General features: G+C 44.6%; 1 protein-coding gene across 1 annotated transcript in view; it reads right to left on the bottom strand.

Annotated features, from left to right (window-relative positions):
* Positions 1-891: 891 nt before the first annotated feature.
* Positions 892-12,471, bottom strand: part of LOC146809423 (potassium voltage-gated channel subfamily A member 7-like) — a 246,683-nt gene continuing 235,103 nt past the window's right edge. Inside the window, exon 2 of the mRNA XM_085616271.1 lies at positions 892-6,634. Coding sequence (XP_085472397.1) covers positions 5,753-6,634 — 882 coding nt within the window. The 3' untranslated portion in view covers positions 892-5,752. The remainder of the gene's footprint in view (positions 6,635-12,471) is intronic.

Genomic DNA, 12,471 nt, shown 5'->3' with positions numbered 1-12,471 from the left:
AGTACCCCTGCTTATGTCAATTTCTAAAATCTCCTGTTAACCCTCCTTGTAACTGGTCAATTCAGGAGTTGACCAGAGCCGTACCCAATATAGTAGGGGTCTTAATATTGCATGGTGGTCCGTTCGTTTGATGTTTGAATCCATAAGAATTGGAATTAGGGGTGTTCTCACTGGCAAACTTAAAACCCTTCTGAGAAACTTGTTTTCTCCTAATTCAAAGCTCCTTTTGCAGTGTGGACCCCAAATTTCGTCTCCATAAAGAGCGGCTGATTGTACTTTATATTTGTAAACCTCCAAAGCAGGAGTCAACGCCTTCGATATACTACTCCCATGCATCTTATGTTTTTTCTAACTGTTGCTTCCAGGACAACTTTGTGTCCAAAGTTATACCTAAATAACTAAAATCGTGTACATACTCTAGTTTGTGGCCACTAACTGCTTTGTTTTGCCAGAATTTATTTCAAGGCCCTTTTGTTTTACAGTAAGTATTAAAAGAATTCAATAGAGATTGTAGACCTTTGGGGGTTTGCGATATCAGTATGGTGTCGTCAGCAAATAAAAGGGCTGGCATCAAATCCCCACCCAACTTGGGCGAGTCATGTGTGCACCCAAGTAAATGACTTGGAATATCATTGACATATATTGAAAATAGGGTGGGTGCCAGTACACACCCCTGACGTACACCCCTTCTTACCGGAATGGCCTCACTTAGTTCACCCCTCGGGCCCCACCTTACTTTTGCAAAATTACCTTCATGCAATCTTATTATTTGCATCAATAGTTCAACAGGGACGCCTTGCTGTTTCAATGATTCCCAAAGTAAGTTCCGGGGTACGAGGTCAAAAGCGGCCTTAGGTCTACAAAAGCAATATACAAGTGGCCCTTTTTTTTGTATATTTATATATTTCCAGCATAAGCATAAAAATCTAAAAACCTGATCGATTGTTCTTGTTTCTAATCTAAACCCCGTTTAATATACTACATAAAGCCTGCCTAAACCCTAATAGAATCAAGATAAGGTTTTTTTAAGCTAATGCTACATGCCTCCACTGTGATGCTTCCTCAGCAGATCTCCAGCTCATACTGTGGGACTGCTTCACTCTAACACTCTATTTATCAGCAGTCAATGACACTCTTACTACCATCACCACTGCCTTAATTTGAAAAGCTGGGAGGCTTGTGCTGTGTGTCTCTTTAAGAAAACCAAGAAGAACAGATGTGGCTCAAGGGTGAGAGTGTTGTAACCAGGATGACATTCCTCTGAGGCATTTTCTGCTTTCTATGTGTGCTGCAGAATGTGCCAAAATCCAAGTGTGGATGCGCGGGAACACCCATGGAATACCTCCCGGGGGCATTGTAACACAATGCAGTGAATTGCGCGGTGTTACGTTACTCTAGATTTATCAAGCCACTCAGGATCACGCAAAGTGGCCTTGCGTGGCTTGATAAATCTAACTTGATAGTTGTGTCACCCTTGCACCCCCATGCGTGGTGCAAGGTTGACGCAACTCTTTGATAAATATGCCCCCTAATTCATAGGGGGGCGTTTGACTTCACTCACCAATGGCCATTGCCAGTCTGTTATAGCTGAATTCTCACCCTTACCTCAAACTTGTCTCTTTCACCACCTGAAAAGCACAAATACACAAATAATGCAGTCACAGTAATGCCACATCATGATATCAATATGACTGTAATACCTCCCTATAATGAGTTTAGCCTCACACAATAACTCTTTTTTCTCTTTCTTACCATAGCATGCTTGGGGACATCACTGGTCATCAGTGCCTGGCTGTAAACTGATAGACAAAGATTTGAGTAACTGTGAATGATATCGTTCTGAGGCCAATTACCGACAAGCGCATGCTTGCATTTTGTTTTGTTTAAAATGCAAATAAAAATGATTAAACCCTCGAACTGACCCTCAGACTACCGATTTTCATCATTGCAGAACTTTTACAGGGACCATAAAGGCTGTGATCTCTCAGTGAGCAAGAAAGGATCTTCTTGGGCGATTTTGGAATAATTGTTTTATGTTCAAATTGTAATGTAGGTCGAACTTGTTGAGTTAGTCGGGTTAGGGGTATTTTCAAGTCATGGCGTAGTCAACCATGCATTCCCTTCTACAGTATTGAACAAATAATCGTCAAAAAGTTTAGTTTCATAGAATCTGCTCCTACAGCTTGACTCTCTCACCAAGTCTAATTTTTTTAAAGGCACATCTGTCGCTGTTACTGTGAGGAGGCAAAAAAAAGCAAGAGCATTTCCCATCCTTTGAAGAAGAACCCAAGTTTCTCATCATTTTCATCACAATATATACTGGAACCAATTTTATTGTCATATAAATACAAGGGATTTAGTCATATTCTGCTTTCATTATCACACTTCAATAAGAATTGCACAGTGGGATTTTTGTACATACGAGCTTAGTATCTGTTTGTCCTATGCAATGCAGACTAACCTGCAGGAAGATGAGGTGACCCCCCACAACAGACAAGCACCTCCCAAAGGCCTACAGCGTTTCCCAAGAGTCATCGTCGTTGTCCCCAGCCCTACCAGCCATCCCCGCCTGCTTTGAAAACGCGCTCTTCCCTTATGACTAGTCCGTGTTTGCTGATATCCCAGGTCCTTTCTGGCATCAGTTGAGTCTGGAAGTGATGGACAACGTCACAGAGAGGTTCACAGCCACTACAAACGTCTATATGCCCCCAAGCCAATACAATGTCTGCGTTTTTGTCTTTTTTAGAAAAATAATACAGTTGAAAACAAAAAAACATTCTCAGCCTCAGCAGCATTCCCTGGAGAAACGTAGATTTAGCAGGAGCAATGGTGGCTTTCCGCGTGCTGTTCCCAAACCAGTGCCTGGATCGGATTCAGTCACAGAAGCATCTATTTTCCTTCCAGGATCTCTTCCTTTTACACCCAGCAACATTACACAGTCTCACAGGAAGGGCTCAAGGAACAGAGCTGACGGACATCACTCTGGTAGTTTGGCTCACTTCACTGGGAGCCCATTACATGATTCTCCTTGTCAACAGTGAAACATTGTTTAGCTTTCCCAGAACCAATTTACGAAGCCCAGGGCTACCAGCAGATCATGCGGTGAAGCTGAAGGGTAGAAATTCCAGTCTAAGCAAAACTGTGCATTTTAATGAATTGAATAGTGGGGGCCATGGGACAAGGTAGGACAGGTTTGTCACAGTGCACCTGGGTGGACACATGGAAAGTTGTTATTCAAAGAGTCAGCTGTAGTTATGTTGATCCTCTCTGTACACACTTGCTCATGTTCAGTCTATGGAGATAGTCGAGGCTTCACTGTACTTGGTACAAAAAATTCTAATTTCACTTAGTTTTAATCCCTGACCACAAGTCTCTGAAGTCTGTGGGTGCCCTGCAGTGGATGTCCTGTGCCAGGGTGGCATTCCCACTACTTGTCAATGGGATGCAATTCTTTGTGGTGCACAAGCTCGCAAGAATGCAACTGTAGTCACTGCATTACACTGCCCAATCCTTTCTGGCCTTTCTGTGCTCTTCCAGATGCTGCTAAAATGCTAGACCGTGTCTCTCCATCTACTTCATAGGCCTACATTTCTCTAAGAAAATATCAGTACGCTTGGCCAGTCCAGACTTTAAGACCATTGTATATTTAAATAGAGTTAAGACAACAATATGGATGAATTACGAGAGGTTCAGCCACATCATATTTACATGTGGATCATTAGGATCCAGGATTTCCATATTCGCAGCACCCCACCTCACCAACCGGTTCACTGCTGCACCAGAGTCTTCGATACAAATACAATTAAGACATGGGGGTGTCAGCTGCCTTCTCAGCCTCATTCAGGGCTGTTGCTCAGCTGATCCACCTTTCTTTGAGGACCAGAGCTGGCAGGCGGAAAGCATGTGACATTAAGACGGGATCATACTGCTGGAGGCACAGAAGAAGGCAGACAAGGACAATTAGTTTCTTACCACCAGGTATTTACATGAGAGGTGATGTTATTGAGTCGCAAGAGCTGAAGGACAAAGCTAGAAAGGTAACCATGAGCCCCTCGGTCATTGGATTCTAAGGAGAGGTCAAAGATACTTTTATGAAAGTACTGTTACTTGACTCATTGGTAAGGCTCAAGTAATTTGTTGACAGACCAGAGTGGAGTTTCTCTGGCTGTGGAGAGACCTAGCTCCTCGGTATGACAGAATTCACTACTAGTAAGTAGAGGCTGCTCTCCCCAGTATGTCAGAATGGGATGCAAGATTGTAGATGCTCCTCCCAGTATTACATGAGGGGCCACTAAGCCATGGAGACTGCTGACAGAAGAGGCTACACGGTTTACAGAGACTGACAATGTTGGCTGCAAGGGTATAGACACTGTTCTTCCAAGTTTAAGGCAGAAAACAATAAAATAGAAGCTGCCAGATGCCACCTCCCCCATGTCAAAAGAACTATGGGCCATATTATCAAGGAACGGCGATAACATTATTGCCGCTTTAGCGGCAGGAAACTGCAGCTAAAGGTGCGATAAAGGGCTTGATAATATGCCCTTGTGAATTCCCATAGAAGCCCACGTTCACACCAGAACCTGGGCTTCTATGGGAATTCTCAAGGGCATATTATCAAGCACATTATCGACGATTTAGCGCAGTTTCCTGCAGAGACAGAATTTACAAGTATCACACACTCGTTGTGAGCGCCTAGAAGGGAATTCTGAGTGTACTGAGACACCCCTTACAGCTGTGACAGGGAGGAATCGATTGTATAGATATCGCCTCCCACTTTTACATAGGTCACCCTGAGAATCTGCAGACAGGGAATCTGCCATCACCCTGAAACATACCTCTAACACTCAACAGTTTACTGGGCACTTTCATTCAGTTATTCTAATCTACAAGGCAGTTCCTATTGACTTTCCAGCTGCATTATTCTAGAGAATAAGGTTTTGCTCAAAACACGCGGCTTCTGTAGCTCGCCCAGGCGGTCCTTCTGCAGACCAAGTTTACAGCAGTCCCTTGGTACTTTTCCAAGGGGTATCTCTCACCCGCTGACTGGCCTTGCTCTGATTACTTGCTGTGCGCATTCTGGTCTTGTGTACGGTTTCATTTTGTTGCTGTTATTTCAGGCTGTTGATCTCTAGCTGTACCCTCTCGTTCCTCCAGCACATGTAACTCAATCACTCATTTCTACTATTTCATGGAGACCTAATGCCAGCTGCTGTCTGAGTCACTGTCACTGATGGTGGGTCTGGAATCCCGCCCTCCTCTGGACCATCTATTAGCCAAAGGCGGCATCTGTTAAGGCCAAGAGCCAATGGGATTCCTCGACCGAGCTGGGGAATTTATCAGTCTGGTCACATGGCCTTCTGAAAGCAAATACTTCTCAGGTTCCCCTGACTCTAGCTTATTAGTTTCACATCACAGCACATAAAGGGAGGAGACAAGATCAATGAATTCTGCCTCAAAATAGCTTTTAACGGCTTCAGATTTCGAACCTTCACTGAGAATAGCCTGAAAGTTTCATAATAAACAAACATGTGAAACTCCAATGGAGGTCCTTGACAAAACGATCAAATTTGAAAAATTGTTTATAAGAAGGAATTCCTTTTGATGTTTCATGACCTGCACTCCTGGCAAAATATCTCACTGGCATTGACCTACAATGATGTCTTTGCCTTCGAGGCTGTCCACTTTTCTCAACTCTAATGAGACTCGTGAGCAGGTAAAGCACATGGCAGATGGAAATGAACACAATTCTGGATCACACCTGAGTGAACGGGTGTGATGGCTGCTCAGGATTCGAATTCTCCAGCTGGCCACTGTCCACGGGGCAGAGTCCGTCTAATAGACCAGAGTTGGAATTAGCGATAACGTCCTTCTCCTTCTTAGGTGTCTGCGGGGTCTTTATCCTCTTTGACTTCGGGGTCTGAGGATACCCACTGGGGCAGGAGCTAACATGGTTATACTGGCCGGTCTGAGAGCACTCCGTCTCGCGGTGGTAGAAGTAGCTGAAGTTTGAGACAATGACAGGAACAGGTAAGGAAATAGTCAGCACACCGGCGATGGCACACAGTGAGCCAACCAACTTCCCGCCTACCGTCTGGGGGAACATGTCCCCATAGCCAACTGTGGTCATGGTGACTACAGCCCACCAAAAAGCTTCAGGGATGCTGGTGAAACTGGAACCGTCATGGTCGGCCTCAGCGAAGTACACAGCACTGGAGAAGAGGATAACACCGATGAAGAGGAAGAAGATAAGGAGACCTAACTCCCGCATACTGGCCTTTAAAGTCTGACCAAGGATCTGCAAACCTTTGGAGTGCCGCGACAGTTTAAAGATACGGAAGACCCTTACCAGACGAATGACCCTGAGGATGGCCAAGGACATGGCAGGCTGTGCCGCGCCTCGGTGGCGGGCCAGTTCTGTGCCAAGTGTCACAAAGTAAGGTATGATGGCCACAAAGTCTATCATATTCATGATGTCCTTGAAGAAGGCAGCCTTGCTGGGGCAGGCGATGAAGCGCACCATCAACTCAAAGGAGAACCAGCAGATGCAGATGGTCTCCACTATGAAGAATGGGTCCTCAAAAGGGCTCTTGTGCACGACCAACTGCGTATAGTTGCTTCTCTGATGGGGTTGCACCTGCAAATGGAGAACAATATAATGAACAAGAGATCATCGAAAACAAACATGTTTATGTATAGTCAATTATGGATAAGGTGTGACATTATATTCAAAACCCTATGCGAACAGAATTACTCTGATATTGTTCATTAAGAAGGTATGGGATCCATTGGTTCAATTTCACGTCATGCTGTTTTTTAGTGTATGATAGATAACCATTATTGCTGGCAAGCTGCGGCCCATCCCAAGATGTAACTATGCCAACCCAAAGTAGCCATGACCTAGAGAACACCCTGCTGTTCTGTAACTGGGCCAACAACCGCTGTGCCAGTGCACCTCACCCCTGACCGGCCGCATCACTCTGGCAGTGCACCACAATACACACTCACCAGAAGTGTCTGGTATTCCAGTTTCAGGACCAGCCCTGCAAGAGACGTGAGTCATGGGCAAAGGCCCCCCCCCCCCATTGAGACAGCTCTGTTGTGGAGAGAGCATTGCCCTTATGACCTTGAATAATTCTTAAATAGATTGCTTTAAATACGATTTTCCTTTACCATATTTTTAATGTGGGTGAAGTGTGGGAGACTATTACAGACATTTTGCAGCAAAATGTTGTGTTTATGCTTCATGCAACATCCATAAAAAAGTTTCTTTTTGATCACAACAGGACCTCACATATGAGAAATAGGACGGTGTCACAGAGAATATTTGCACTAATATTAGTGAGCTGCTGCTGTGTTACAGTATTGAAAACATTTGAAAACGAGTTGGGTCACCCCACGTTTTATGCCAATCCTGACAGTCTGTCCCGTGTCACCAGGAAAGAGTTAAGATCGTTATGCCTTTAGCACCTAGAGATGTTACGACTGTCTACTAATGTGATGAAACCATCTGTCAGAGAACACCAGCTACTCTTGACACAACCAGGGTTACAACCCTATCTATCTTCATCTCTGGGTGATCATGACACGATGCTCCTGACGCTCTTTCGCTTAGCCACCTTTCATCTTAAGGTAACGTTCCCTAAGCCAAACGATTGGTCACGCACTTTATGTCCATGCCCCTGTGACGACTTATCGGCCCAGTCCACAATCCATATTATCTTTTTTTGTAAATTTTACACCCTGATCAGGAAAAGATGGATATTACCAATTTTAAAACGGCTTGGACTGAGACAGTGCCACCCCGCTTTTATTAAGCTGCAGTTTCTTGATAAAGTGTTGTTCACTGATCATTTGCTACATTTCTGAAAGGGGTAGTTAGATTTAGAGTGAGTATGCAGGATTTTGCTTAATTATAACTGTACTTGATTTTATATGATGCCTCGGAGGATTTAGCATTTTATAATAAGTTTTAATCTTGTATTAATCATCGCTTTTATTATCACAGTATGATGAATTTTTCTCTTTTTAATGTTTCAATATAAATGTCTTTTTTTTTGTTTAACTGTATTATGCTTTTATGATTTAATATTTTAAATTGAATAAAGTGCAACTTTGACCTGACTTGAAAACACTTGTCATTATCCCTGAATAATAGATGTAAACACATTTAGAATTTGGAGGAGTGTGTCTGTGCACAGTGACCTGGCCATAGAGGGCATGAAAGAGCTGAAACTGGATCATAAATTCAAAACTGTTTCGAACAGGGGTCCCCAAAAAAATAAGCTTGCCACAGGGACCCCAAAATCCACATGATGTCCCTGAGCTCTGCCAGTACTCCCCAATCCAGACGAGCAGCGCCCTCTGCCATTCTAATAAAGGGGCCAACACACAGCTCTGATAATGCCCATCAGTCCTGAGCTGATCTGTTATTCTAAATTCTAGGACACACTGCTTTGCCAATGTACCTCAAAGATGACCTCCATCACTGTCTGCTATATCAGTACTGGGTCAACACACACATCTGATAATGCATGTCCAACGCTGGCCTGCAGGACATCTGTTACTCCTGTTATAGGCAACCTGCTCTTCCACTATACCCCAAAGTTGAACTGCATCAGCCTCTACTATTCAAGTACTATGGACCAATACACAAAACTGTTAGCTCAAATTAAACCTTACCTACAACACCCGCTGTAGTTCTTAGATCAGTACAGCTCAGCCGATGCACCTCAATAAAGACCAGTAAAGGCATCTTCTATTCCCGAATTGGCACCCAAACAAAGCCCTGGTAATGCACCACAGTCATGGCATGCAATTCCTCCATCCATTCAAGTATGGGTGGGTGGTGCACGTGTAATTTCGCATAGTGTAATTGTACGAAATTAGAGAAAAAATGATGCTAGTTTGGGCATAATTGCACAAAATGCATCTTGCACTGAAAAGATGACCTGAAATGTAATTTAAAGTTGATTTCCAGTTACTTGCTTTCGGATCTGAAGGTTTGTTGTTAAAAATTGGCCAAACGCCTCTCTCAAGTAAGAAAAACTGTCTGAAATGTTTGCTGGCCACTCACATTAAACATGGAAATGTCACTCACAGGCCTGGTCACACATAATCTGTGGAAATGTCACACATGAGCACCCAGGCCACTGAGGCCAGAAACTATAGAAACGTCACACATAAGCACAGGCCCAGGCCAGAAAGTATGGAAACGTCACACATAAGCACCCAGGCCAGTAAGCATGGAAATGTCGCACATGAGCACCCAGGCCACTGAGACCACAAACTATGGAAACGTCACACATAAGCACCCACGCCACTTAGGCCAAAAACTGTGGAAATGCCACACATAAGCCAATAAGAATGGAAATGATGCACATGAGCACTCAGGCCACTGAGGCCAGAAACTGTGGAAATGTCACACATAAGCACCCAGGCCACTGAGGCCAGAAACTATGAAAACATCACACATAAGCACAGGCCGAGTCCAGAAAGCATGGAAACATCACACATAAGCACCCAGGCCAGTAAGCATGGAAATGTCACACATAAGCACCCAGGCCACTGAGGACAGACGCTGTGGAAATGTCACACATAAGCACAGGCACCACTGAGGCCAGGAGCTATGGAAACATCACACATGTGCACACAGGCCAGAAAGCATGAACATTTCACTCAAAGGCACCCAGGCCAGTGGCGCTGGAACACTTTTCAGAGTGTGGGCACTGCACTCAATGTTACCTCACTGAAGTAATGGGATTGTGAAAAATTAAAAAATCAAGGGTAGCAAATGAGCCTCGCCTATTTCGACAGAGGTGTTGAGGGTGTGGTTCAGAGTGGAAAAGGTGGAAATTTCAACTCAGCACATGACATCCTCAAAGAACAGATCAGATACTGTGACAGAGTGAGAAGCATACAGTGGAGAGGTATGGTGCTGCGGCCAGGGCAGCTGACTTCGGAGCACAGTGTTCACGGTTCGATCCCCGGCTCCGGTGGCAGCTCAGCTCAGCACCATGTGATTCTGGGCAATAGCTCACTTAATTTCCATGGCAGCCCCCAGTGCCTTGAGATCCATAAGGGTGAGTAGTTTGCGCTTTACAAATACGGATATACATAAATATGGATATATACATTCACTATCTGTGGGGGTGTCATGGAAGCTGAAGACTCTTCGTTAGCAGGTCTGAGCCTTCCCACACACCTATTCAACACCACTAAAAGCAAGATCACAGGATTTATCAAATGACACTATAGATGGACTGGACATTTACATCCAGCATGCCACTCTACCTCACAGACGCATTTTAGACTTCATATTAATATAGCAGGCACAGCACATGCAGTCTGAGCTTTGTCAGAGTAAGGACCAGAAAGTGCAAGAAAGAGAACCAGAAGACATGCCTTCCGCATCATGCATTTTAGTTTAAAACAGCACCCTTTCGAAGACCTGACAGCAGGGCTTTAAGTGAGACGGATCCTGCGGTAAAAAGCAGCTGCTTAGACGGGTCCCTTTTGGGCTCTCCATTTTTGCCCTCACCCTCAGGGTGAAAAAGAATCTTAACTCTGCAGCAGTAACACTCTTCACTGCCTTTGATGTAACTGCGAAGAGACTTGGTATCATTCTTTCACACTCTCATCATTTCAGAACAGAAGCATTTTTAATATTATATACAATGAAGCAGTAGTTGATGTTTTTTTCTTATGCAACTAACAACCATTGGCAAAGCTAATAGCGTGTTGTAGGTATAATGTTACTTGTTGCACTATATATCCGGATACAATGACAGAAACAGCAAAATACCAGTTGGGTGGCATACTATACAAAGTACAGATTTTTAGCTTTTGTGTTTCTAAGCCATGCCCTTAAATAACATAGGTCACAGCCCTTTGAGAGTCTCATTTTTTCATCCCACTTGAAGCCCTGCCTGACAAGCATCATAATATGAAGACTGAATGGGGGTTGGGAGCACACTGCCTCACAGTCCCAGCACAGTTCACCCCTTTGCATCCTGGTAAATGCAGTACACAATTCAAACTTACATCAAAATTAGCTGGAGTTTTTCACCAAAGTTGGTGCAGACATTGCTGTATATCTCTAGACACGTGTTTCTGGGTTGAGCCCGTCATCATTAGAGAGCAGTAGTATTAGAGAGCAAAGAAAATAATCTGGGGTTGCTGGAAATGCTGTCAATATGAAGACTCTTGTCCCTGAGCCAGAGGGTGAAAAGCGCAAGGTCAGAGTCACCCGTCAGTTGCTGGCTGGTGAGGTGATGTGCAGCCAGGTCAGGAGTTAGATCCAATTCGAAGGTTAACAGGCCTAAAGGTCTTTATATTCTCCGCCAGCACAGCGCACACCTCTGTGCATTTAACACATGTTTGCCCTATGATGTGCAAACTTTTTTAAGGACACTTCCTTACTTTAGTTAACTGTGATGTGGTTGGACTACGAAGGCCTTCTCAAGCCCTTGTAGACTTTTCTGCTTCTACGGTGTGGAGAACGTGCGCACTACCTACTTTGCTGGTGAACTTGGGGAAGGGCATAGATCAATGGTCCGACTCGCACGTCACGCTGCGCGAATCGGACCAATGATTTGCGTCCCCTCCCCAAGTTTACCCTATACTCACACTGTTATTGGTGGGGGCTCTAGTCCTCGATGATTGGTGTAGCTGGCGCTGCACTAGGCCTGGGCGGTAAATTCCATTCCGCTCGCGGAATTTGCAGAATTTGGGTAATTTTGCATTCCGTTAAGAACGCGGAATTGCCAAGAAATCCGCGGCTTCGCGGACTTTATTGTCTGTTTGCGCTTTCAAAATGCGTGTTCACGAGATATTTTTCCCAGAGCACGCAAACAGAGTTCGCAAACAGGAAAAAAGCATCACGAACAGGCGGAACAAGCAATTCCACGTGTTCACGGAACTTTTGAATGCTCGTGGAGATTTTTTACCGTTTCGCGGAGCTTTGCGTAGTGCAACAACGCAAATTCCACCCACCCCTACGCTGCACCTGTTTACATAAGGTGGTGCCGAAAGTGTAGGTGGTGCGCACTGCACATGCACTACTAAATCCAAACACCAGTGCACTCTGACTCAGAGTGCACTGTTGTTTGAATTTACTAGTGTGCGTGCGTGTGCGGTCTGACCTCTGTGCGGCAGTAACAAAACTGGCCCCCTGTGAGAAAACAGGCCCCCACCCTTCCGGCCTACCAGGGGATTGCCCGGTGCCTGGCATCACCAGTCTGGCCCTACTGCTCACGTACAAAAATTACCTGAACAGTACATCTTGCATTAAAATTTCTCCTTGAAATGACATGAAGTGAAGTAATGGCATAATCTTGGTCATATTGGTCTGCTTTTGCAATGCCAAATTACCTACATTATGCCAATTTCTCTAGCATAATTCAAATTTCACTCAGGGCTACATTCAAGCACTGGTATCAACAGAGATTTGTCTACGCACCTCTGTCCTTTCTT

Source organism: Triturus cristatus, chromosome 7 (assembly GCF_964204655.1).
Source record: "Triturus cristatus chromosome 7, aTriCri1.1, whole genome shotgun sequence".
NCBI lineage: Eukaryota > Metazoa > Chordata > Amphibia > Caudata > Salamandridae > Triturus > Triturus cristatus.
The sequence above is the reverse complement of the archived record's forward strand: the minus strand, read 5'-3'. Positions and strand labels throughout refer to the sequence as shown.